Source organism: Melozone crissalis, unplaced genomic scaffold (assembly GCF_028551555.1).
Source record: "Melozone crissalis strain CALT ecotype California unplaced genomic scaffold, PUWL_Pcris_2 ptg000006l_1, whole genome shotgun sequence".
Lineage (NCBI taxonomy): Eukaryota > Metazoa > Chordata > Aves > Passeriformes > Passerellidae > Melozone > Melozone crissalis.
Window position 1 is genome coordinate 53951045 of NW_026535784.1, and position 27348 is coordinate 53978392.

At 42.4% G+C, this 27348-nt stretch overlaps 1 protein-coding gene across 1 annotated transcript in view; it reads right to left on the reverse strand.

Annotated features, from left to right (window-relative positions):
- Positions 1–8826: 8826 nt before the first annotated feature.
- The window catches only part of CDS1 (CDP-diacylglycerol synthase 1), a 29076-nt gene continuing 10554 nt past the window's right edge, over positions 8827–27348 (reverse strand). The window contains exons 3-13 of the mRNA XM_054295692.1: positions 26630–26726; positions 23316–23413; positions 22882–23021; positions 21281–21339; positions 18907–18989; positions 17354–17441; positions 16320–16388; positions 15237–15389; positions 14578–14697; positions 12691–12794; positions 8827–11550 (exon numbers count right to left, since the gene is read on the reverse strand). Coding sequence (XP_054151667.1) covers positions 11421–11550; positions 12691–12794; positions 14578–14697; positions 15237–15389; positions 16320–16388; positions 17354–17441; positions 18907–18989; positions 21281–21339; positions 22882–23021; positions 23316–23413; positions 26630–26726 — 1141 coding nt within the window. The 3' untranslated portion in view covers positions 8827–11420. The remainder of the gene's footprint in view (positions 11551–12690; positions 12795–14577; positions 14698–15236; positions 15390–16319; positions 16389–17353; positions 17442–18906; positions 18990–21280; positions 21340–22881; positions 23022–23315; positions 23414–26629; positions 26727–27348) is intronic.

The window sequence follows — 27348 nt, forward strand, 5'->3', positions numbered from 1 at the left end:
ATCTTTGTGATGTCCTCTAGACTCCCTCCAACAGTTCCATGTCCTGCTCATGTTGGGGACACAGTACTCAGGGTGGGGGGTCCTAGGAGGACAGAGTAGAGGAACAAAATCATCTCCTTTTACCTGCACATTGGTGGGTCATGTCAAGCTTCTCATTCATCAACAACCCCAGTTCTCCTCAGGGCTGCTCTCAATCCCTGCCCAGCCTGTACTTGTACTTGGGATTGCCCTGACCCAGGTGCAGGATCTTGCACCTTGTTGAACTTCATAAGGTTCACATGGGCCCACCTCTCAACTCTCCAAAGTCCCTTTGGATGGCATCCATCCCTTCAGCACGTCCACCACACCACACTGCTTGGTGCCATTGGCAAACTTGCTGTGGCTGCATGCAATCCTCCTGTCCATGTCCATGTCACCTACTAAGATTTTAAACAACTTCTTTTTCCCTTTGAATCAGAAGTGTTTGTAAACATGTATATTTGCAATGTGAAATTACTTCAGTTGCATAATAACTATAATTTGTCAGTTTACAGCAGAGCAGGCTAAGGTCAAATTTACATGCTGTGTTTGAAAGTACATCTGGCATTAGAAGAGCCAAGGACACTGCAAGCTGAAGAAAAAGGCTTCCCCTCACATCCATTCACTTTGCCAAGTAGCCTCCCTAGTTTTTGTTTGAAGCTGAAATTAGCTAGTTTGCGACTGGTTTGGAAATTCGTTTTTGCTGAAGAGAGGAGGGCCATTCAAGTGTGGGAAAAACTGTTTAGTAACAAGGTGTCAGATAGCTTTGAGCCCAAGTTGAAAACCTAAGTTTTTCCTTTCTATTACCAAACTATGCTTAACCTTGAAGTAGTACTGATTGCATGGGGTAGGAGCAATTTGGCCACTTTGCTTAAGTGCCTGGGTATAAAAGCCTCTAGAAGAAAATCCATCAAGATGAAAAAAAAGTCTTTCAGATCATCACAGTATGTTTCGATTAAGCCTATTCCAGTTAATGCAAAATCTAGAGTTTCATTTAACCTTTGCTGCATATTTGGGAAGCCATAATCTCAAAATACATTTGAAGTCACTTTTGCTCAGACAAACAGAAAGGTTAGGGGGTATTTAAATACCCAAATCCAGATTTGTGTTCTGCAGGATTCCTGCTAACTGATCCTGAAGGTTTTTGACAACACAAATGCCTACAAGCTTTCACATTAAAGCTCCCCAGGTTCACCAACTTCTGCTTCTGAGACTACTCAAAACATGTCTCTTTCAGCCTGAGGATTAGCCTGCATATCCATGCTTACCCTGAACATACCAAACCCAGATCACAGCTTGCCACATCCTCCCCTCTAAGGTGCTTGGCATGCAGTCTGCCAATGACAGCTTTTTCCAGAAGAGACCAGAAAGATATGATTGCTTCCCAAGACAGAGAGAGCACTGGGAATTGGGACCTGCAGCTTTGGAGGTAAGTGCCTGTCCCTTTAGGATAACTAAGCATTGAGTTTCCTTCTCAGACAACCTCCACATCACAGAATTCTGCTACAAACAGCCACTGTGGGAGACAGGATTTCATTCCTGACATAGTACAGAGGTGCTCTCTAGAGACAAGGAGGAGACTGGAACCTGAGCTGGCCACTATTGTACACTGGAGTAGACAAGGAGGGGTGATGGCTGCATTCCTGCCCTGCTGCGGGTCGTGGAGGGAATGATGGTCCTTGCTTGGCTCTCAAGAGAGAAGAATTTGTTCTCTCTTTTCAGCAGCAGGAGGTACCTCACTATAAATCACAGTACCAAAAGACACTGAATTCTGACCAGAAATTTAAGGGGCTCTAGGATGTACAGGAAGTTGTCTGCAGCTGACTCTGCCAATCCTCATTCTGAAACACCCAATTCTTACCAACATTTTTAAAAATGCCTGTTACCAAGATTATCCTGAAATCACATCAGGACAAAACACATCAGGGCATGCAGATTTCTAGCCTCAGAACAGTGTATCCCTGGTGCCACTGGAAGTCTGCTGAGACACAGCTTTGCTCAGTAGAAGCTGTCCTTTATTCCTGTGACCTCTACCACGGCTGGTTGTCCCTTGCTATTCTTTCGGTGAAGAAAGTTTCCTAATACCCAAGCTGTGTCTCCCCTAGTGTAGCTCATCCTGTTGCTTGCTGCTTGGGAGAAGAGACTCCCCCTACCTCACTACACCCTTTTCTCAGGATAAGGCGTCCCTTGTGCCCCGATCGCGCAGCTCGGCCGCCAGGCGCGTTCTCCCGCAGCGCCTCCCGGGGCGGGATCAGCAGGAGCGCGGCGGGATGCGCGGGCGGCGGGGACACCTAGTGGCACCGAGGCCCGGCCGGGAGAAGTTTTGGGTCCTGCTGCCCCACGCAGGTATCTGGTGAAATGCTTGTGGAAAAAGGAAAGTCAGTATTTTTGGACCGCTCTGTTCAAAAGAGGGAAAAAACAAGTTCAGTGTGAGTAATTGTCACAAAACCGGGTCCACAAAGCGTGCCTGTTTGCAAGTGATGCACACTTATTTATTTAGCCTAACACTCTAAGTCTTACAAATCAAGCTTCAGGAGGGAGATTAACTGTTAGAGAGGAGGAGGGTCCATTCAAAAACAGGATGTACTCAATCCAATCAAGCCTCATCTTAATGTCCTGTGTCCAACACTGACATTAAGCAGTTGACACCAAAAGCATAAGGCCAGAGCCTTCCTTAGGGACACTCCAAATACTCTTTTGACTTCATAATTTTCAGCTCATGCTAGGCCATGTACTGTTGTTGTCCATTTAGGATGTCTCAGTGTGGTGCAGACATGCCTTATACTCATGGGGCTGCAGTGCTGTGGCACAGTGGCTGGCCCTGGGCAGAGGGAGGCCCATCCCATCCCATCCCATCCCATCCCATCCCATCCCATCCCATCCCATCCTGTCCATGGCACTCACCAGTCTGGATCTGCTATGGAGCCACCAAGACCATGTCAGGGGGGCAAGAGCTGCTCCTTGCCCTCCTACTGCAGGAGGTGTTTCTTAAGCAGATATAAGAACTACAAGTCAGTTCTGATGCCTGCAGGAGCTATTGCCTGCTTAGAAATAATGAAAGTTTAAAATTTGAAACTGTACTTTTTCTCAGCTTTTTGTGTTGAACCAATTTTTTGTACACACACAACTCAGGTAATTGGGCTAAACTGACAGTTTTATTGGAGAAAAATTATAACATATTATATACAATTACATATAAAACACAGTCTGTTTGCAAAATGTGTGTGATAAAAATGAACTAGATCTAATCATAATGTCTGAAGGGGAGTCAAAGACTGGTGTCATGAAGACATGGCCAAGAACAGTCTGGCAGCAGGATGGCCTGGGGACAGCCAGATGCTTGGGGCACTGTCCCTGCATCCATCCCTGCTGTGTTTCCCTGTGTCACTCTCTCAGAGGACGCTGCTGAGGCTCGGAGCAGCTGTCTCCAGGCACCTGCCTGGCACTGGGAGCAGGACACTGCTGCTCCTGCTCCTGTGGGTGGTGGGTGCCATGGAAGGCCCTGCGCACAGCCCTGAATGCCCTCCTGAGCAGGGACTGTCCCTGCTGCTGCACTGCAGCATGACGGGTTGTGAGGGAAGGAGATGTGTCTCCAGGGGGCTGTGAGGGCAACAGGCAAGCTCCTGCCTGCCCTCCTGGCATGAAGGGCACTTTCCAGGAAGAAAGGCCAGTGTTTGTGGGTCTGGTGCCACTGGCCTCCCCTCGCTGCTGTGATGCTCGAATTGGGAACATGTCTGGCTCATCCTCGGTGTCCATGGAACCAGCCAGGTCAGGAGATGTGCTCTGCAGTTTGCTGATAGCCTCTCCTGTTCCTGCTGGGCTCTTATCCTCTTCCCCTTGAAACAGCTCTTGGTCACTGTACACTTCTGATGTGCCTTGGGACTCCTGGCATTTGCTGCATTCTTCCCACATGTCTGAGGGCACTGGAGATGTGACATCCTCTTCCAGTGTCTCACATGACTGCTTCTTGTCAAGCTTGTTTTCACCGTTCTCTTCCTCATTGGCCAAGGTCTGTGGATCACTGGGAACATAGAATTCAAGCCACTGCAGCACCTTCTGCCTGCTTGAAATGGCCTCCAACCTCTCCAGACCTGTTGGCAATGGCTGCCCAAGAGATGCGCTCCCCTGGGAGGTGAGAAAGGAGAGAGGGGTTGAGAGGTGAGAAAGGTTGAGGAGTTCTTCCCCAGCTTGAGTAAGAACTTCTTTACATTGAGATGGCAGAGCCCTGGAATAGGTTATCCAGGGAGGTTTATGGAGTCTCCCCCTCTGGAGACATTCCAAAGTCACCTGAACTTTTCTGCATGTAACCTGCTCAAGTTGATCGTGCTTTGGCAGGGTGTTGGACTGGACTATCTCCTGAGATCCCTTCTAATCCTAATATCTGTGATTCTATGTGATTCAGTGATTCTGTTATTTGTAAAGGTCACCTGTCTTCCTCCAGGAAATACCTGCTGGAGACCTAGCAGCAGCAGCTTCTGGAACAGTGCTGTGGGAGGGGGATGGGGCTGCAGAGGTGCAGTGCAGCAGCCGGCCCTGGTCAGAGGGAGGCTCATCCCTGTCCCATCCTGTCCCATCCTGTCCTGTCCATGGCAGTCACCTGCCTGGCTCTGCCATGGAGCCACCAAGACCAAGTCAGGGAGGCAAGTTACTCCTTGCCTCCTGGCACTCCTCTGTGGAGCCCTGCACATGGGATGGGCCTGGCCAGCTTTCTTTAGCCCTTGCAAAGGCTCCCACTTGCTTCACATGATGGCTGAGGAGCCCCTCCATCCTATGAGCTCTGTGGTGGAGGAGCGGTCTGAGCCTGCCCCCATGGAGGGACAAGGCCTGGGCCTGGCTCTCCAGAGGCGCTGCCTCTGGCTGCCTGTGACGGACCCTTGGGAAGCAAGACCAGAAAGGAAGAGGAGTGGGATGGAGGCACTGCCTTGGCACAGTGTCCCCCACAGTGCCAGCAAACCCAGCCCCAACCCCCAGGCAGCTCCGTGCAGCCCCGGCCCACAGCCGGCCTGTCCCTGCTGCCCCGTCCCTCACGTGGTGCATCACGTCCACTCAGCAGCTTCCTGTGCATCTGCGACTTGGCATTCTTCACATGGCTCTCTATGTCTGTCTGACACTCTCTGCTGCTGGGGCTCCAGGGGAGATGCACCTCCTGCAGGAAGGGCTCTCCTGGGAGTGGGCACCCCAGGGCTCTGCACTCCTTCAATCCCCCACGGCCTAGGCCAGGCCTCGCAGTGTCACAGTGGTCTCTGGGCACGATGCAGCCCCTCATCACAAAGCCCTGGCAGCTGAACCCAGGCCCCCACTGCCTGTGCACATCTTCCATGGCAGACAGAAGAAATTATACAAAAAAATTTATCCCTCAGTTCTTATACCTTAAGCAGATATAAGAGCTATAAGACAGACAGTTCTGATGCCTGCAGGAGCTGTCACCTGCTTAGAGGTAATAAAAATACCCTGTGAAATTTAAAACTGTACTTTATTTCAGCTTTTTGGACTTGAACCAATTTTTTGTATGCACACAACTCAAATAAATTGGGTAAATTGACAGTTTAGGTAAGAAAATCGAAAACTTACTATATAGATATGCGCAATAAATTTTATTTGTGAAGCATTTGTAGTAAAAATATGAAACATATCTAATCATTGTCTGAAGGGGAATCATTGGCTGGTCTCACAAAGCCACGGCCAAGAGTAGTCTGACAGCAGGATGGCCAGGCTGTCATCGATCCATCAAGACCTGCATCCATGTCAGGGTTGGAAGCTGCTCCTCCTGCTGTGGGAGTTCTCTTTCAGTGTCTCCTGCTGCCATGGCAGGGTGGCATTTCTCCTAGGAGCCCTGCGCTTGGGACGGGCCCGGCCGTTCCACTGCAGCATCTGAGGAAGGCTCTTCTTGCTTGGCAGGGTGCTGGGGTGCTTCCCGCCATCCCGAGAGCTCCGTGGAAGCAGTGGCAGCCTGTCTCCATTGAGGTCTGAGGCCTGGGGCTGGGTGTCCGGAGGCACTGCCTCTGGCTGCCTTTGTCCCCCCTGCAGGAAGGAAGAGGAGTGGGATGGAGGCAGCTGCCTTGGCACAGTGTCCCTCACAGTGCCAAGCAAGCCCAGCCCCCAGGCAGCTCCGTGCAGCCCCATCCCACAGCCGGCCTGTCCCTCACCTGGCACATCCAGACCAGGCCCAGCAGCCCCTTCTGTATCTGGCACTTGGCATTCTTCACATGGCTCTCCATGTCTGTCTCTGACACTCTCTGCTGCTGGGGCTGCAGGGGAGATGCACCTCCTGCGGGAAGGGCTTTCCTGAGAGTGGGCACCCCAGGGCTCTGCATTCCTTCAATCCCCCACAGCCAGAGCAGGGCCCTGCAGTGTCACAGTGGTCTCTGGGCACGATGCAGCCTCTCATCACAAAGCCCTGGTACCTGATTCCATTTCCAGTGCATGTGTTCCATGGAAGATATAAGAGACCATATAAAAACATTATTTTTGGTTTTGAATCAATTTTTTTTATGCACACAATTTAGGTAATTGGGCTAAACTAAGTTTTATTGAAGAAAAATTATATTAGATACAAATACATATAAAACACAGTCTGTTTGCAAAATGTGTGTGATAAAAATGAACTAGATCTAATCATAATGTCTGAAGGGGAGTCACAGACTGGTGTCATGAAGACATGGCCAAGAACAGTCTGGCAGCAGGATGGCCTGGGGACAGCCAGATGCTTGGGGCACTGTCCCTGCATCCATCCCTGCTGTGTTTCCCTGTGTCACTCTCTCAGAGGACGCTGCTGAGGCTCGGAGCAGCTGTCTCCAGGCACCTGCCTGGCACTGGGAGCGGGGCACTGACAGGTCATTGCCAAGGAAGGCCCTGCACACAGCCCTGAATGCCCTCCTGAACAGGGACTGTTGCTGCCATCATGTCAGGGACAGGGGAGGAGATCTGTCATGGGAACTGTGTGGACATCAGACAAGCTCCCGCCTGCTCTCCAGGCACTGGGGGATCTTCCCAGGAAGGAGGGGATGGTGCATGGCTAGTGCTGGTGGGTGTGAGGGTGCTGAGCTAGCCCGGCCAGTGCTGCTCTCTGTGATGGCTGGGCCTGGCTTGCCCTCGCTTGGACAACACTGGACTCAGGCATTTGGCTGGCTCATCGTTGGTGTCCATGGGACCAGCTGGGCCAACAGACATGCTTTTATAGGTTTGCTTCCATCTGAAGTCAGAAGCTTGTTTTGTGCAGCTGGACATGACACAGCATGGAGTCTGGCAGAGCTTGCTTTTCTCTCTGTCCCGGAACAGTCCATGCTTGTATCACAGTTTGTCACATCAAAAACAAGGTCAAAGTATGCAGAGCTACACACACCCTCCAAGTACATACAACCCCAAATGATAAGCTTCAGTTAGGTCGGCAATATAAGCCACTATTGGGCAATAAGAGCTCTCGGTATGTTTTCTTTAGAGGTGTGCATGATATCTGCCAGATAGCACGAGTATTTCACTTCCTGCAATCAAAGAGCAGGGTCCCAACAGCAGAAGTGAAAATCAGCCTCTTGCTCTGAAAACTGCGTGGGACTAGCTCAAAACTCGAGTTCCTGCTGAGCTGGGGACAACTGGCCCAGTCACTTCATATGGGAGCAGCAACCACTTGAGGAAGCAAATTGCTTCTATTGCACCTCAACACAGACAAGTGCAAGTCACCTGGTGGCAATTAAAGGGGGCCAAACCTTGACTTCCCTGTGAAAATATTTACACAATCACTTGCAAAGGATATGTGCATGCTAACAAAATCCTTATAATAAGCAGTCTTTGTCATCACCTGTTCCTTGAGGGATCAAAATATGTCCCTGTATTCACCAAGGAGCAAGCATCAGAATTGAGAGGGCAGGGTGCAGTATGTATGCAATGAACAAATCCCAGTGTCTGTAGTACTCAGCTGTACATTCATGGAGGACTTGGAGTGCTGGGCTAATGGCTAGACTAAATCATGTTGAGGGTATTTTCTGACCTAAATTGGGTATGTGTTTATGGGTGCCACATTCCCACCTGTTTCTGGCATCCTGTCATATACAGGACTCATGCTTAAGTTCATGCAATTTGAAATTGCTGAACAAGGAACTGAATATCCATTTTATAATTGGGAAACTACTTGCAAGAGAAAGGGAAATTGCAACTTAGGTAGTAGTACCAGCTGGACAAAAGGGCTCTGTGTGAGTCCCAAACGTTACCTGTCTCGCAGGAGAAAACTCACTGCTAATTTTCCCCTTCCTTCCCTTAGAAGACCATTAGGAAGCAGATGTGGACCACAGGAAAGCCCTGTGCTTCTCCACAAGTTTCCTAAAATCCAAGGAGGTGCACAGCACACACCCAATTGGCTGAGAGTCAGTGTTTAACAGATGTTACAATCTGTGTAATTTAGAAATAAAGATGCATTTTTTACCTGGCTTGTTTGAGGCTGCAGGAGGTGAAGGGCCTCAAATCCAAGACTTAAAAGGGAAGGAACAGGAAAGCAGGGAGAGGTAGCTGCCAGCTGCCACCCCTTCAGCACCACAAATGGTGAATTGTGATAGGTCTATATCAGTATTGTTGGAGTGAACACCTTCAGGAAAAGATGACAAGCTTGCATATCTTTGGACACGAGGCACATTGTACAATTTTCAGCAACAGACATGGATAGTCTGAAGCCTGGAGGGGCAAAAGGTTGGAAATTAATAGCAGACTTTCTATTAAGAACATAAATGTAAGGAATCAAAGGAATATAAATTCTTGTTAAGAAAACTCCACCCACTATACATGCTAGAGGAAATAAGACAGGAGGACTTCTGTCCCAATTTTATTTTTTTTTACACACCTGCTTCAATGAAAGATTGAAACAGTCAAACTAAAACAGACATTAAATGCTCATACCATTTACAATATTTACAGAATATACATTTTTCTTTTTTGCTCAGCAGGTAATTATAGCCACTTGGGACAAAAGTGCAAGTGAAAGGAATCACTGATGTACAAAGTTAACTTCCCTGTTGATCATGTTGCAATGCTTGAACTAACAGAAGTAGCCAGTGTGGTAAATTCTCTTTATAGTAACCAAGCATGGATGCCACTTCACAGAGACAGATCCTGCTCAGTCATACCAAGCCTAAACCAGAAGGAAGCTATTACTCTACCTAGAAAATTGATGAGTGAGTTCACAGGTGATCCCATCTTCATTTTAACATTGAAAAGCAGAATTGCAGTGTTGAATTTTCTATTGTGCACATTGACAGCAATTAATTTCATATGCTCTGTTGTATTAAATACTAAAATATATTTTAACTTCCTTATTGTACATGCTATAAAATTACACTAAAAATTTCAAGTTTCTGAAGTAACAATTAGCCTTTTACATATATATTCTCTCTATATTTTTAAAATATTTAGATTTTTTTTTAATACCCAGGATAAAGATATACTAGTTCCAGTATGGCTGCATTTTATCATAACATATACCAGAGTCCCATACATAACCAAAGCCTCATCTAAAAGCTAGTTTTGAAGATATTCTACTTTGGTTTCCTTCACATTTTTTCTTCCCTTCTTTTTAAATCATCTTTCCAAAGGTAGCTGTTCTACCTTATAACTTCAGGTTGTGCTCTATCTGGGGTGAGGGCTGAACTTCAGTCCCCTCCAACTAATAAGCCAAGTCACAGAGCCACTGATGGACAAGCAGCAGGTGATGTTTTTCATCTCCTGGAGTGTTCCTTCAATACAGTACTGCAATCTCCAAGTCAGACATAATTTGAGTCTGTCAATACTTGACATCAACAGGAATTACTTCAGACCTGGATTTTGTTGAATCTACAAGGGGCTGCCTTTCCATACACAAACTGCACAAGCTCAAGCGCAAAACAGAGTGCACGGTGGTCTCAGCTACGTGGTGTTCAATAAAAAGCAGTTTGAATTTTACTGATACACCCAAATTTTCTCCACAATCGTATCCTCAAGTAGCACCAACCATTTAAATTTTAATCTTTAGTATATATACATACATCTTTTAATAATTTATATACACACACATAGATATGGCATCGGTATGTGGAGAAACTTATTTACAGTTAGTTGGAAAAATGAAATTGTATCAATTTACAGTATATGAAGACAAAATTGGCATTTGTGCTTTCTGTTTGTACAGCAGTAATTTTTGTCATTTCAAAAAAAGTTCATATTTTTATTTGCATCAAGACATGTTACATGATGAAAAAAGTTGTAAAACAACTACGATTTAGAATAATGGAGCATTAATTCTCCTCATGTATCCCACTAAGTCTACAGAATAGTTGCTTTCTATAAAAATTCTCCATTCAAACCCCTTCGTGGTTACCCAAGCTTGCTTGAGGATCTTCTAAATAAATAAAGATACACAGCAGAAGAACCACACATCCTGTCTTGCACTGTGCACATTCATGAGATAAACGTTTCTGCCCTCACTGAGTAACACACTGATATACACCACTTAAACCTCACTTGTTATTCAGGACCTCAAAGTGCTTTTAAAAAGAAGGAAATACCCCGGTTCTACAAAGCAGTTAGGAGGCACAAGGAATAAGGCTTGGATTTCTGTCTTCAGACGCCAACCTGGCCATGGAAACTAGGGACTTAAGCTTCAGATTCTCCCTGATCTGTTTATTGGGCTGGAGAATTCTGTTTTCTCAGGTAATCTCTACTCCTGGAGGTACACACTTGTTTATGATGTGTAATGTTAGCAACAACAACAAAAAAAGCAGCTTCACAGCCCGAACTACCCAACTGTATTTCAATGCCCAGCTGTATTTCCATAAATGTATTTTTCTCTTGAAAGCATGAAATAGTTTCATAAGAAAGCTGTTAAATTAAAAACAGAACTAAGTTTAATCTTCATAACAACTAAGTAAATACAGGTAGTCTGATAGAGCAGGCTTGAACTACTTCTTTGACCAGGCTAACAAGTGTTTTCTGGCCAACAGTAATTTCAGCATCAGCCTATACAGAAGTTACTGCCTCCCTGATGTGTTTACACTTCATTAACCATTGGAGACCAAAAGGGTATTGCTAAGATATACAGCTTTAAATAATTCATTAAAAACTTACAGTGAATTTCATAATTTTTTTTTCTTAAATAGAAAGACTAGTAGGCTGGGTGCTGAAGAACGACTGCTGCCATCCATCTCGGGAACTAAAATGCACAGCATGTGTACCATTACTCTGTAAGCATTTGAATTATTTTAGGAGGAAGAAATCTTTAGTGTCCTAGTAGGAAGTCATAGCATTCACATTCATTTCAGGAAACATTCACCTTTTCCAGACTACAAACTACTCTTCCTTTAGCCATTATTTATGTGCACTTTTGCAATGTTTTTCCACAGGCTTCTGGTAGATGGAGTTTTCTTCTAGTCCTCTGTTTTGACAAACTACCCTCTTAGAGATGGCTGCAAGATCCCTTTTTCAACGAGGTGAGATTTCAGGGTTTTATACACACTTAATTGTTGTTCAGGCTGAAGTATCAACAGCTGTTTCAGTAATTTGCTGGGATTTGGACCCCTGTCAATGAAAAAAAAATTTTGTGACCACAGCTCTAATGAGCCTTTTAGATTTCCTCTTGCTGCCCAACCAATACCTTCCCTGTCTTGAGGGCACCAAGTTACAGATTTCTCCCAATCTGTCTCCTCAGGATGCATGAGCCAGTGTTACTGGCAAAGCATACTCTTAGCTAAATATAAACAGAAACTAAAAGCATTTCTATTTGCTGTCCAATGGGGATATTAAGAAGTCTTATGACAAATAAGATTCCTTGATTCGTCTTTTATCACTGTAATAAATTTTTTTATTTGCCACATCCTTATTTAGTTTCTGTTGTCTGCCAGATAAGCTATGTACTACTGAAATAAATGGGAAATTGGCCAGGTCAGTAAAGAAAACTGCAAATTAAACCAAGCTTTTCTAAATATCAGCCACATTTTTAGCTAGCCATTTACAATCTACTTCTAAGATGAACCAAATATAAGGCAAAGAATCTGTTGCTGATTAGGTATCTAGTAATTATTTAGCCATATGCATTTACAAAACTAAGAGCATGTCTTGATTTGGCCCCTTGAACCACCTCTGCCTCAGAAACTAAAATGTCTGTTATAAGAGAATTGTGATTCCCATAATTTCATCTTGAAAGCTGGTGTGGTTCAGGAAAGATGAGCAATATTTTAGGAAGTTGTCTCCTTTCTTTAACTATAGCATTTTCATCTTAAACAGAAAATCCAAAGCCAAGCAACTGAGAAATACTGAAACTCATGGGAAGAACTGCAGTCTCTCAATCTACAAGCTCTTTAGGAACCACACAGGGAAAGGAGATGCTGCACAACCCTCCTGCCTGAAACCCCATCCTACACTTTTCTGTAATCAGTAAATTCTAGTAAAACTTCTGCTAGGCTGCTACACAAAACTTTCTTGTATTTCAGGTACACACTACCTTCAATAGAAGTCACAGAAACATTCAGGTATAATTTGAACCTGACACAATGTCCCTAGGCAGGGACCCTGTTTTCTTAATAGTCCTGTATTTGAAGTGACTGGATAAATCCTATTTAGCAACCTGCAATCTCTGATATGCTAACATAACTCCCATGCATTCATTATGGCACAGCTCCTGTGCATGTTTCAGTAATTAATATTGTAAAAAGTCCATACCTTATGAAACTGGTGATGTAGACATGAACAAAAGTGGCCATCAAGTACTGACAATCAAAGCGGTCCATTATCCCACCATGCCCAGGGATTGTGTCTGCAAAATCCTTTTGGGTGTGAAGGACAAGAAGGGGAAAGAAAAAAAAAAAAAAAAAGGATGGTCAGTGGTTCCCATGAAACACACCAGTGATGTTATCTCTTGGCAGCAGCACATTAGGGCTGCAAGTAAGCCATGGTTTCACTGCCTGGAGGCAAAAGTTAGCAAGAGGCTCCTTTGCTAAAGGAGTTTTTAACTGCAAAGGCAAGCCAAGAGGTGAGAAGAAAAAGAAGAGAAGCAGCAATTTGTCCACAGTTTTGCACAAGAGGACAGTAGTAGGTCAGGTGCAGGTATGCCAGTACTGAGAACACTTGTGTGCCTATATACACTTTGTTTTGTAGCAAACCTCTTAAGCTGCTGGCTGTTGTTTCTTGCCTCTGCAGAATCTAATTCTCCTCTTTAAGACCTTTTTTGCTTTATCATCTACCATAGTTAAAAACCATAATATATGCAAACAATATAAATTCATCTAACAGAATCAAAAAACACACTGTGAAAAAATTATCACTACTGAAAAAAAAAATTTCTGATGCAAACAAAGCTTGATACACTACCTTTGTGTTACCTAGCTCATCCATAGAACAGGTTTATCAATCAAAATACCTTCAGATATCCTTTCTGTCAGCCACACTCACTCGTGTTCTCTCTGAGTGAAAACCTTGACCTCAGTCATGTGGGGTGACTGCCAGCAAGTTAAACTAGTTCTGCCCAATGCAGAGCAGGCATGGAGGGCGCTGCCTTCAGCAGCAATTCCACAACATCCCTGACTTCATCAGTCCTTAAGTCATCACTTTGGGGCCCAGAAGTTTTAAAAGGAATCTACTTTTTTACTTATCTATTTTAAGAATAAGTGCTGCTTTTCAGCAGCATTTTTTTCACCCCAAATTCCTTCTTCACACAAAGTCTTTTGCTATGTGGCAGTACAGGTATGAGAGTGCTGTGGCCAGCAAAGTGCTGGGCAAGCTGCTGGGACCAGCATGAGAAAGAGGGGTAAGTACAAGCATATTTACAGGAGTTCAGCACAAACAGAGAGGTTTACACAATTCTGTGCAAAGCACATGCCGGCTTGGTGGACATACGGAACAACAACATGAACAACAAGCAACAGGGTAAGAATTACAGCAGTCCTACCAAGACATAAAGAAGGTCGGGAGAAATTTGGGGCTGCCCTCTTGCCATACTCCTGCTGCCATTTAATACCAGCCAAGGACAGCATTGCCACAAGCGACAGCGCACACCTTGCAATAAACAGAGGGTAGCAGGTCACATAATTTGCCAGTACACGCTCCTGTTACAAGGCAGATGTTTGGCAAAGGCAGCCAAACATCTCATGCTTTGGTGAGCCTGACACACCAGCATCTGCCTGTGACACCAATGCCACCTGTAAAAACCAGCCAGCCAAAATCTGAAGGGTAACCCACTGTCAGCACTTTTGAGGTGTCTACAGATTGCCCTTCATGTCAAGTACAATATCTCACATCTTGCTTGTCTAAACCACTTCTGCAACATGATTTGGAAGAATAATTATTGTCCAAATTATGTAACCAAATTATTCTTAGATTTCCAGCATTGAAGTCACATGCTGACTATGCAAAGTTTGAAGACTATCACACACACACACCTGATAAAACTAAGTCCTGCTTCTGATACTAAAAACCAGCCAAAACATTGTTGCAACTCAGTAGAAATACAATTGTAATGAAGGATTTAAAAAAATCTCTAACCCACCAATTTATCTAATCCAAAGAGAAAAACAAAAGACAATTTAGAGGCTTACAGGATTCATTACATACCTTGATTTTGAAAGCTCTTTTAAATCCACTGGCAAAGAATCCTCCAAATGGCCCAATTAATGAGGCAAATGTTGACAGTGCAAAGCTGTGCAACTGAAATGGGTACATATTCACCGTTTCCTACAAGAAAAATAATTAACACTGTGTTTCAATATGTTTGATTGTAGGCATCTTTAGCGTACATATTTAAAGGGTCAGAGAGTACATTACATATAACTATTGCTGGTAGTGCTTTTTCACACAGCACAGAAGTAATGGCACTAACACGCAGGATTCTGTGTAGAGAAGAGAGCAAAACTCCAATCCTAACAGCAGCTACACCCTACAGGCTTACTTCAGCTTGCCACTATTTCCAGCCATAACAAGCCTTTGTCCACTTCCCACAGAAAATTCAAAGGTTGCTCTTCAAAAATAAGTTTGCAAAATGCCTCAGTGGCATCCATGTGCAGCACAAAGAGAGCACAGGCCTCAAGAGCACAGGCAGGTTCTCTCAGGTGACCACATACCCTGTAGGAGCAATGGAGGGGCTCATGGTATCGACCCAGTTCTTAAGGTTAAGCTTTACCAGCATTCAGATACCCTCCTAAAATAATTTGGAAACCCATTTAAGCTGGGAAGCATGATTTCAGTTTTAACCAAAGCCTGGGTTTTTCCCTTACCCATCCCAACACAGCCTGAAGCAATGGTGGCACCGAGTACTTCTTTATTTGGAAGAGCTCTGAAGGTTCACACTCTGTCACAAATCTGTTGGTTTCACTGTTGTATTCCACAGGGCAGACAAAGTACTGATGTTGAGCCAAAAAATAGGAAAACTGAAAAGCAAAACAAGAACTCTTGAATTAGGCATTTGTTATTACACTCAAAAACCCCACAGTAAATGGCTTTATCACCACAAGCTCAGGGTAATAAAAATCTTTCTAATAAGAGACACCGAATGGAGAAAAATCAGCCTGCCTTAACTAGAGTGCCTCAACAAGGCAGATGTTCCATGAGCTTAGTGATGATTTCCCGAATTATTTTTCTTTTTCTATCTCTCAGATTTCTATCTTCTGTATTAAAAAATCCAAAAATGTCATCCACTCATAATTTTTTTGCAGTTCACTTGTCCATTAAAACTTGAATATCTCCTCTACTAAGTTTGGCTATTATGAGTTCTGCTGACCTTGGTGACAAATTACTTATCACAACAGTTATTTATGATGGCATTATCATCTGTGCATGTCATTAGAGTAAATTGCTTTCCAGGAGAAATATCATTATAAAGCATGTAACACAGAGGGACTACTTCACAAAGCATAAATAATGCTACTGGTAAACTTCAATTTCAAAATGGGGATGCAACTAATAGATAAAATTATTGCAGATACTGTAACAGAAATGGCAGAAAATGGTCAATATGATCTCTTCAGTAGAGGTTAAAACATTGCCTATCCTTTGCAGCTAGTTATGAATTGGCAGAATTCTCTAGGCAAAAAAACATCCTAACCCTGAGGCTTTCAGGAGTTTGAGATAAAATTAGTTATAAATTTGGATATTTCAAGTAAAAATATGAAGACTGATTCTATACAAAGAAATTCCCATGTGCTTGGAAATGTTCAAGACCAGGTGAGATGGGCTCTGAGCAATCTAGGGTAGTGGAAGGTGTTCCTGTCCACGGCAGGGGGATTGTAAAGAGATGATCTTAAAGGTCTCTTCCAAACACGACCATTCTTTGGTTCTATGAGTGTCCCAGGCTTACTCACAATAAATCCAAATACAACAGTGGAAAAGAAGCCTCCAATGAACCCCTCCCAGGTCTTCTTGGGAGACAGCTAGGCACAAAAGAAATAGTGTTAGTCCATCAGTTAAATCATTGCACCCTTTTTTACTGTATTTCTTGATCTTGTTTGTGAAAATTAACCTCCTACTTTGTTTTCCAAAGGTTTCTGTGAAATACTGAATGTCAGCAGCTGCAGCTACTGAGAAGAGTATGGTCATGACCCATTCCAGGCAAGGTGTGGAAAAGCCAACCAACCAACTTTGTCTGGTGCCAGTGGCCAATTTGAGGGAAGGGAGAGCTCCCATCCCACCTGTGGCTGCTGCTGACCCAGGTTAAGCAGCTGAACCCCCTTCATGCAGAAGACTGGGAGACCTGCAGGAGCACACCTCAGCTCTGTTGGAGACCCAGTGCTGGGGATGCTCCTCAGGAGACACAAGCTCTCTGCACAGACTGGATAACCAATGCAGCAAATAACCAGAGAGACCAGTGTGACAAGCTGTTACCAAATTCTGTCACATTTTCAGTTTAAGAGCATTTTAGTATCAGAACCAACTAAATCCCCAAAAGTTAACATGGCAACCTCATGAAAATAATTCATGGCTTTCTGTGGGGTCTTGCATATTCTACCAGAATAGGAAGATTAATGCTTGAGCCCTTCTCAGTCAACAAGAGGAGCAGGTATATATGACCTACTGACTTATTTCAAAAAAGTTACTGTGCAGTAAGTATGCAGCCAAACATGCATCTGAAAGCCAAAAAGAATGCAATTATAAATGATGATGCAATAGGCTCAAACTGCATTATCCTGTAACGCCAATATCACATTCACATTAATCCCAGTTTCCCATATTCAGATTTTCAGGAACAGGATAGTCAATTTGGGCTTTTTTAGCAAAGCTGTGAATCATGTAGTTCAGTGTAAAGGATTTTTTTTCATTAACATGTTTTTGAACAAGTAATAACAAAATTGCTATAAATTGTAAAAGCTCGTTAGCAAGGAAATGCCTAAGCACCTACCTTAATTAATGGAGTTCTGCCAAAGAAGAATCCAAAAATATAAGCAGTAATGTCATTGCAGATAACACTTGAAATTGGAACCAGAAACCTAGAGAAAGACATTAGAAGTTTCACAGAGAAAAACTGCCTGAACCTAAACACTGGCCAAAAATGGAAAGAGCCAAATTTCTTTCTGAGAAATTTTTCTGCAGTATTTAGAAGGAATTATGTTTCATAATGTGTTTGCCTTGCTCCCTATGAGCACCACACTCAGCTATACTGGTTTTAGCCTTCAACCAAACTACATCATAACAGATTCATGTTAGTTCAAGTTAAAGTGTTATTTTGATGCATGAGCTTAAAACATGAACAGGCTGGCTTTTTCCTATCAGGCTTAAAGACTGGTACCACAGGTAAGAAGCAATCAACATGGCAATGTTTTTGTAACATCAAAACAAGCAAATTACTCAAAAAGTTTAAATGACAGCTAAATTTAAAAATTAAATAGTTTTCCTTTATTTTTTCCCCTTCTTGTCAGTTTGGAGCAGCTTTTAAAATGTTCTTTGCATGCAGACTGCATCTGAAGTTGTTATTCAAGCCTATTAAGCTCTCTTTTCTTTCCCCCTCCTTTTCAAAGCAGGGATGCATTAATAAGCTAAAAGTCAGATTTTTTCATCTCCTGCTGAATTGTCTAGCAAGAGTGGCAATAAGAAATAGTAGGCTAGCAAAGGAACTAGGTTCAGTTTTTGAAACATGAACATAATCACTATGAAAAGTATTTGTATATAGAAACTTTATCAAAGGCTTTGGGCTTTCTTTCTAACTGTAAATATGTCTTGTCTGCAATAATCTCCCCAGATGTACATATATCAGGAAGAGGAGAACATACAGAATTATGTCCTTGGAAGAACACAAACCATCTTCCACATGCTTCTTCTTTCTTTCTCAACTTGAAATTTACCCTGTCCCTGAAGAAGAGAGGGGGAGGAAAACACACCCGCTCTCTGAGGAGTGGCTTTACATAATCAAGTTTAACTGCATTGCCAAAATTTAATGTATTACTGAAAATGAGGCACAAATGTTGCCCAATCATAACCAAGATTAAAACTCTTAAAGTATTTTAAGTACTCGGAATTTATTTGAACAGGACAGGCTGCAGGGAACATAGCCAGATTGCAGATTTCAAATTAAATGGTCCAACTTCAATAGCTCTGAGCAACTTGAAGCTCCAAAGTATTTGCAAAAGAATTGCTGGATATTCATTTGTTCAGCAAAATGCTGTGGAAACTATTTGACCTAGCATGCAATCAATCCTATTCCCTGCAAGTAAATGAAGTGATTGTTCAAAACTATCAGACTTGTGTCTGTCAATCTAGATAAAGAGGCTTCTGCTTCCTCTCCTGTATGCTTTACTCCACTCCCAATTCTCAGATTCCCCTTCCAATTAGACATTAATGCTCCTATAATTCGTCCTGCTTAACTCTTCCCACAATTATTCCCTAACCAGATCTATGCAAAAGAACCAACCTTCCAATGCAATAGAGGTACAAATCAGTTTGTTACTGTCCCCTTACCAGATCATGCCTTCAAAGAGATTTTGGATGACAAGATGAGATTGAGTTACAGTGATCAGCAAAGTGACATGAGTCCATGCGAACTGTTAACAATGCAACAACACAACAGTTAGTGAGAACACCGACCCGTAGACCTCCATAAATCCTGGCACATCAGCTACAGGAGCTACTGAGGAGCTCCACGGGAAGACCAGTTCTAGTGATAACGCAAGAGATGAGTCCATACAGTATATCACAAGTGAGCTGGCTTTCTTAGGCAAGTTCTAAAACTTCAGCAGGTCTCTTCATCACTTACCTCCACCGAGAATTTTTCAACATGCTATTTTAACACCTGATTTAATAAGACATACACCTCCAGCATGAAAGCAGCAAAGGAGTTTAAGCAATGTGATATTCTGTATATACATATAACAAACATGTTAGAACTGTAACAATAAAATGGCAATGAACTACTCATGAAAGAGTACTGTTACATAGATGTGGATGTCTCATAACTTATGAAACATGAAAATTCTCAGGATTAGCAAAAATGAAGTGTTTGTTTTTAAGGGCATGGTCATTTAAACAATCATTTAGTTCAGTACTACTGTGTGCACTTGGTGTTTAATCTGTAGAGCCAGTGTACAATAAAGTGGTTTCCAAACAGGTTACCAGTAAAGATTCTGCAACAGATTTTATTTTTCAAACGCTTTTAAATCAAGAACTGGCAGTTTTCTCATGATACACCAAACTTAGGCACTCTAAATGTCTGGGCTGTTTACACTCAAAATGTCCTACTTCTTTAATTCTCTTATCACATGTTTACCTACAGCAGCCAGACTCTGCTTCCAGATAAGACAACTCAAGAGGCCTTAAAGGGCGGAGTGGGGAGGCTACAAGAAATGACAAAAGGTTTCTGAAAGGATTACCAGCTGGTTAATTAACACTGCTCTGCAGCAAAGTTTTTAGCATTTGTACAGTGACATTGGGACACCACCTAAACCCAAATGCCTGCTCTACTAGAATCACGGAGCAGTTTGGATCACATAGCTCCAACCCCCTCACTACAGTCCACTAGACCAGGTTGCTCAAGGCCACATCCAACCTGGCTTTGGACACTTCCAGGGATGGGATATATTCTCCTTTTCTTCCTAAACACTGTGTTGCCACACAGTAGATATATGGCTTCACTTTGTCTTGTTGCAATTCCTGGGTAGTCGCATTTTAATGTTTTCTGGGCAGACACCAAGTCACATGACTGACATTACACATTTTCACCTTCTTTCCAGCAGATGAAAAAGGAAAAAATAATGGCCAGTGAATATATTTAGGTTGTGCCAATCTGAAAATGAGGAGGTTTTTTGGTTGGTTTTTTGGGTTTTTTTTGCAGATTAGAAGAGAAAGACTAGAAAAGCTGCATCTCACTGTCAGGTAAACTCTCATACAAACAGGATATATTATTTTGAGTAAAAGATCTTTTTACATGTTATTATAAGGCTCAGTTAAGCCCTGGTCTAGAAGTGGGAATCCTCAGTGGTAAAGTGCTACCTAAAGCAGTGCAGAAACAGAAGGGTTAACTGCATTACCAGAGCTTTAGGAAATCTTTAAATTGTGCAATGCCCCGATTGCTCAAGTTCTTTCAAGACAGGAACTGTACTGCACTGTTGTTTCACTGTGATTTCTAATCATTCCTACATAGAAGTGGGAGTTGGGGTGTTGTCAGTGGGGTGTTTTGGGTGTTTGCTTTGGTTTTAACCTGTAATGTTACAGAATTAGTTTTCAGCGTATAAGATACATATAAGAAAAAGGTTCATGCTGTTGCTTAGCTACTATGCTGATTATTAGGTGGACAAATATGAGAGATGAGAATGCTGGTTGCTTTTAATTCATCAATGATCCATTCAGACACTGCAGAGCAAAAGACCAGAACAGCTGTGAAATGTCATGGAACAAATATTTCACACAGGCTTTAAGATCAAGACCCTTCATGGTACTTCAGTGGGGCCTCTAAAAAGCAAACTTGAATCCCAATAATCACTTTCCACACAATGCTGAACTGTTTGGCTTCAGACCTGGCAGGGAGATGCATCTCCCTTCTCCAGGAAGCTCTTTCATATCAGCCTATCACGAAGGGAAACATATCATGTTTGACTTGCATAAGGCCTCACCAAGGACAGCTTGTACTGACTGAGAGGCCACATCTGGGATATAATAATAATCATCATCATTTGGAAGGTGAACAGATACAGTCCAGCATGACTTGATTTCATGTAACTCTCAATTTAAGCACAATTTTCCACACCACTCTTCTGAACTATTTTATGAGCATAGGGACATGACTGTTTCCAGTGGCATTTGGAATGTGAATGAGCACAGCAAAGTGGGTAATACACACCATGTAAAACTGCAGACGATAATGTTTCTTCACTAAACTCAAAACAAACATGCAGAATCCTGTAAAACAAAGCAAGTGCAGTTTGTACATCTTATATTTAATGACACTGAACTGTGATATACCAGTAATCCTCTTCCTTTGAAGTAGTTTTTAATCCCTCTGCTGTTAGAAGTGTTGGCTTATATTCAGTCAAAAGTACATATAGAGTTATTCTCATACAAGACTATGATTTAGTTGACACAGATTTAGCTAACATCAGTAAAGAACATCCATAGTAAACCATCAGTAAAGAACAACCCTCTAGGCACATACCAGGTCCTATTGTGGACATCAATTTTTAGCAAAGGAGATCATCACTTTTAAAAACCACTCAAAAGCCAGGTCAACAAACTAGTTTTGGATACTTAACAGAAGTAAATTAAAGGAAAAGACCAGCTTGCCCCTTTCCCCCAAACAGGCATATGACTGCAGGCAATGCAAGTGTGAAGCACAGGTGTTGGAGAATTCAGCAGACCAAAGAGAATTTTCTGGGTGGCTAATTGAGCGCTCCTCCTCTCCTATGGTAACCTCCTGCACCAACAGGGGACCAGAGGCCCTCAAAAGACGCTGAACCCCGGGGATTGCCCCAAGTGACCCCACAATCCCAACACCAGGGGGCTCTGCTATGCCCTGCCTCCTCCCTTTGCTCATGCTTGGCTTGTCTCATGTCTCCCCTCACCAGCTCACAAGGTATTATTTAAGTTAGTTTCCCCAAGCCAAGGCCAGCTGAAAAAGGTCAAGTCCTGCAAAGCTGGTTTCAAGTTTGTGATCTAAGCACTGAGCAGAATTTTTATTTGGTTTAAGAAAAAAAAAACAATAGAAAAACTGATAGATCATCACAAAGATGAGATTTCTCAGTACACTTTAGAAATACTTGTAGCATAACAAGCCCCTGTCCCTTAAACCAATCTGAGTCTTCAGCTGATTTAATTTTATGCTAAACTGCTGAAAAAAATGTATTTACGTGTTCACAAAGCAATATCCCAAAAAAATACCAACTTCTGTCTCTTCTTCCTAGAAAAAAGGCTTTTTAAAAGTTTTTTTGGACAGGGAGGAAATTTTTTCATGAGGAAAGTATCTGAATATGTTGCAGACAAAATTAAGACTCAGGCATTTTGACTAATCAGTTTAAAAATATATTAGCAAATCCTATTACTGGAGACCTAGGAGAACACTTGCACAGTAAAGAATCAACCCAGCACAGCAATTACACACAGAAATCATCTCTACAGCCAGCCAAAATAGCCTCAGGTCTTCAGCAATCAAAATTAATGCTTGCCAACCTATTTTGAGCACTATTATCTCAACTATCTCAAGATCATCCCCTTGTTTAGGCTTTCCTTTTTTCAGTGAATGCAAAATTTTTACTCATCTTTTCACAGGAAAAAATATAACTGCAAACACCTCATTTCCTCAAGCATTAAGAGGAAAAAGAAACTGGAAGTGGATAACGGTGGGGAATAATTAATATTTTAAATTAATATGGGAATAATTAATATTTTAAAATTAAATGAGCAAAAGCAGCACAAAATTCTTTCATTTTTGTGATTTCCTGCACTTACCTGTTAAATAGAGGGCAAAAGATATAAATCTGTGGTAACGAATGAGGAATTGCAGCTGTTCTCTTCTCTGCACAAACGTAGCAAAGTAATCAGCTACAGTCTCTCCATAGAAGAAGTAGTTCACACAGAGCAAAAAGTACCTGCAATATGCAACATCTAACAGTTAAGACAATATACATTAAATGCAATTCTTAAAAACAAAACAAACAAACAAGGATTTATTTATAACAATTTAAAAAAAAAAGTAATAAAATGCCAACTGATTTGTCCAAGTTCACAGGGGGAACACAGCTACAAAATTCTGTATTGGAGACAGACGTCAAGTTTTATGTCTGCACATGACCCACAAAGCTGTCATTCCACCACAACAGGTGAGGAAGAAGATGGTTTAAGTATCACATCCTGGCTCATTGATGTTCTGGCTTGCTACTCACCAGCTGAGGGATCTAAACCACGGTAAATCATACGAGTGGTAGACTCTGTAACCGATAGTAATGATTTCATGATAACACTTCACTTGAATGCTTAAGACCTAAAATAAGAGAAATAAAAACTTTGTAAATATGCTGCAGTTGTTTCTTACAGGCAGTAAGGAGCACTGCAGCCTGCGTTAAGGAAGACATTATTCTGAAGTCAAATTCCAGTCAGAAAACAGCTTCAAATCAAATCCAAGGAAAAACTAAGCTCCATTTAAAGCTTTAAAAAAATCTCCAAACCACTGTACATGAAGGAAAAAAAAAAAAAAAACAACATTGGGCTAGCTTCAAGAATATGCTTGTGAAACGAGAAGGCTCCTGACCTTTCTGCATTAAAACAGTTTGATAGCAGCAGGTCAGAAGTGTTTCCTGTAAAGAAAACTCTCCTACTTCTTTTGGCTAAGTTTTATCTTTACATTTAATTCTAGAAATATTTTCTGTGCCCAATGGAAAAAACTAGCTGTGCAACACAGGACACCTTGGTCTTTCACTTGCAAGCATCTCATTAAGGGTAATTAGCCTTTATGATTAGAGGCAAAGCTCATCTAACCCAGGTCTGAATGCCACACCCTCCCAGGCCTTCATTTGCTTTGCTGACCTCACTGCTTGCCTGCATTGCCGGGCAGTGTGTCCTCTCATGCCTTTGGGCTTCAAAGGACTCTGCCACACCTGTGCAATCCTCAGACTCTGAGTGGATCACCAGACATAAGGAATTGCCAAACCCAGTGCCCAGGTGATGCCGCGCGTGCCAGCACGCAGGGCTCTGAGCAGGCCTCATGGCCGGCGCTCCTCTGCGCGTTCCACCTTGCTCAACGCCTCAACGCGGACTCAAAGCCTTGCACCACCCCAGCGAGTCCATTGTGAAGCTCCCCTGTCTTGTGCTCTTTCTTCTGCCTGGCCAGCCTTACAAAACTGAAATGCTACAGGCAAGAGCAACATTACAGGATTGCACTGTACGGTGGAACAGGACACCAGGGTCTGAGCCACGGGAGCCTGTTACCCAAGGAGGCAGCAAATGCAGAGCATACATTCCAGCCCTGTAGAGCAGGCTCATGTCTTGTCCTCCAAACCTCACTGGATTAATCCTCCTACAAGTCTCCGGGCATTTTCAGTCCCAGTATTGAGATTTGTTATTTAAATAACAGTTGTCATGTTAAAACCAACTGTTATTAAAATACAAGCTATTTTATTCCAGTCAAATTAAATAATTCATGAACAAGACTGGGTTTTCCCTCCATTGTCCTTTTTATGTAGTCTCAAATATCAACTTAATTACCAGCTCATTATAATAGAAGACAGACTTTCTGCTTTACGGCACAAAAGAGGAGCTCTATTACAATTCTCTACTAACTATGATTACTTTTTGGTTCATGTCTTAACTGCTTGCCCATGATTGCAATCTCACAGTAAACCATGAATACACAAAATCACCCTGCAAATTAATTAGTTCCTTTTTGTTCATAATTATAATTCTTAAATATAACTGACTACTAAAGGATTGATTGTGGGGGGGAAAAATCTTTTTACAGCAACCTGCACTTTAAAAGGGCCTTTTTTGCTGTTTCTTCACATAAAAGGGCCTTTTTTGTTGTTTCTTCACACACTTTTGTTGTTTCTTCACACACTAAAAAGAAAATCCTCCATGAATGAGACAATGAATTAGTAGTTTGTTATGTCATTCATCTGAAAACAGGAAATATTAACCAGACTAATTCAGGTGTAGAAACTGTAATGCAGACCATAATGCTGGTGAAGCATCATTCCAGTCCCTCAAGACACTGGATGTTATGACCTTTGGAAGAAGGGGCAGGTGACTCAGAATGACTACAAGGATGTTGTGAGGTTATGCAGGAAGAAAAGTAGAAGGGCCAAAGCCCAATGAGAACTTAATCTGCCTACTGCCATAAAAGACAATAAAAGCTACATCTATAAAGACATCAGAAGCAAAAGCAGGGCTAAGGAGAAGCCCCATCCTTTGTTGGCTGCAGGAGGAGACACAGTGACAAAGAGCAAGGGACAAGCTGAGGTTCTTGGCCTCTTTAGTGGTAAGACCAGTTGTTGAGCTGGTTACCCCGACCCCTGAGCTGGGAGACAGGGCTTGGTCTCTTCTCCTAGGTAACAAGTGAAAGAAAATGGCCTCAGTTTAGATGGCAGCGGAGGTTTAGATTGGATAGCAACAAAGATTTCTTCACCCAAAGGGCTGTCAAGCATGGCAAGATGCTGCCCAGGGCAGTGGTTGAGTCGCCATCCCTGCAGATATTTAAAGGATGTGTAGATAGGGGACTTGGGGACATGGTTTGGTGGTGGACTTGGCAATGCTGGGTTAACAGTTCAACTCAATTATTTTAAAGATATTTTCCAACATTTAGGAATACAATCCTAAAATTGCCTCATAGGAGGCAAGAAAAAAGTTTAAAAATTTTGACACCTGAACAAACTTAGAGTCAAAAATCTAAGCAGTTACCTAGAAAAATCAATTTCAGCATATTAAAAGCTAAATTCCTGTCTGTACCTTTCTAAGACTGGGAAAGATAGTTAAACCATCATTCCATAAAAATACCAGCAATTAAAATGGTGCACAGAAGCAGTAAAGTCTGACCTGCTATATAGCATGTATGAAGATTATTATAATTTTCTTATTGTTATCCTCGTCAGTATTTCACTTCATGACCTAAAAATGCACTTTGTCTGTACCTCAGAAAGGGATCTCGCTCCAACTTACAGATAAATGCAAGGCCACAATGAAGCCTCATAGAGAAATATGGAATTAAACAAGCATGTCTGAGGAAAGCCTTTCATGCCAGTTGCAGACAGGAGGCCAGGGCTGCCTGCTTTCCTTAGCCTCAAAATTGCACCTGACTCTTAATTTTTTGGTTTTAGATTTTTTCTGTTGTTAGCTGACCTGGAGTTTTCCCTGAATTGGTTTTGGTCTGATTTTTATTTGTTTGCTTTTTCAAACAAACTTCAACATGCAACAGTAGGTGATACAAACTAGTCAATGAAATGGATGATAGTAGTTAAGCAAGGCAACAGTAATTCAACTTCTTGGAGCTACTTTAATTCCTAAAGAAAAAAAAAATACAGTATCTAATAAATCCCTAATCTGTGAGGTCCAGTTTTTAATTCCTCAAGTGTTTTTCAGAAGTATTTACATTTACAAAAATAAAAGACAATTGCTCTGAATTGTCCATGCAGTTTCCTTTCAGCTCAGGCATGATGAATGAAGAGATCAAATAACTCTTGCACAGAAGAACGCATTTAAATAAACTTACCAGAAGCATCAGCATAAATGATCCCAGATATATAATCAGAAAAAACCCAGAAATCATAGCTAGGGAGAGAATTCCACGAATCCACCAATTTTTCCACCTATTTAAAAATAAAAAAAAAAGCAGCAAGCAGTTATAAACGAAAATGAATTCCACTTCCTCTGGTAACTAGAGATTAAACTGTATTAGAAACAGTGGGAAAAGCAGAAGTTTTTGTGTTAATCAATGCATAGCAAGAAACACAGGATCAAACAACTATCCTACTGAACAGGATGCACAGTAACAGAAATTAAAGCTGGACACCTTTCTTGTTCCTGCGTGCTGCCTCAACCCTGCCAAATGTCATTTGCAATGAATTGGTACAACCCCACATTGAAGCTGCTGTGAAAACACATCAGGACCCTCAAAAACCATCACATCAGCTGCAAGACTGATGAGGGCCCAGCCATGCAAAGGCTGGCATATGAAAGAAAGGCTGCCAGACAAAAAGCAAATGACTCTTTGAGGAGTAACAGACACAGAACAAAACCTCCTTTCTACAACAAAGCAGCTCTTTTGCCAGGTAGAGGGTTATCTATTGGAAGCAGCCCTATGCTCTTGTGAGCACTGGAACCAGGACAGGAGAATATGTGGCAGTTTGGGTTGATGGGTCAAACTAGCTGTACTCTTTGACCTTGTAGATCTGGGCAGCTGCTAGTGGCTACCCAAGGAAAACAGAATAA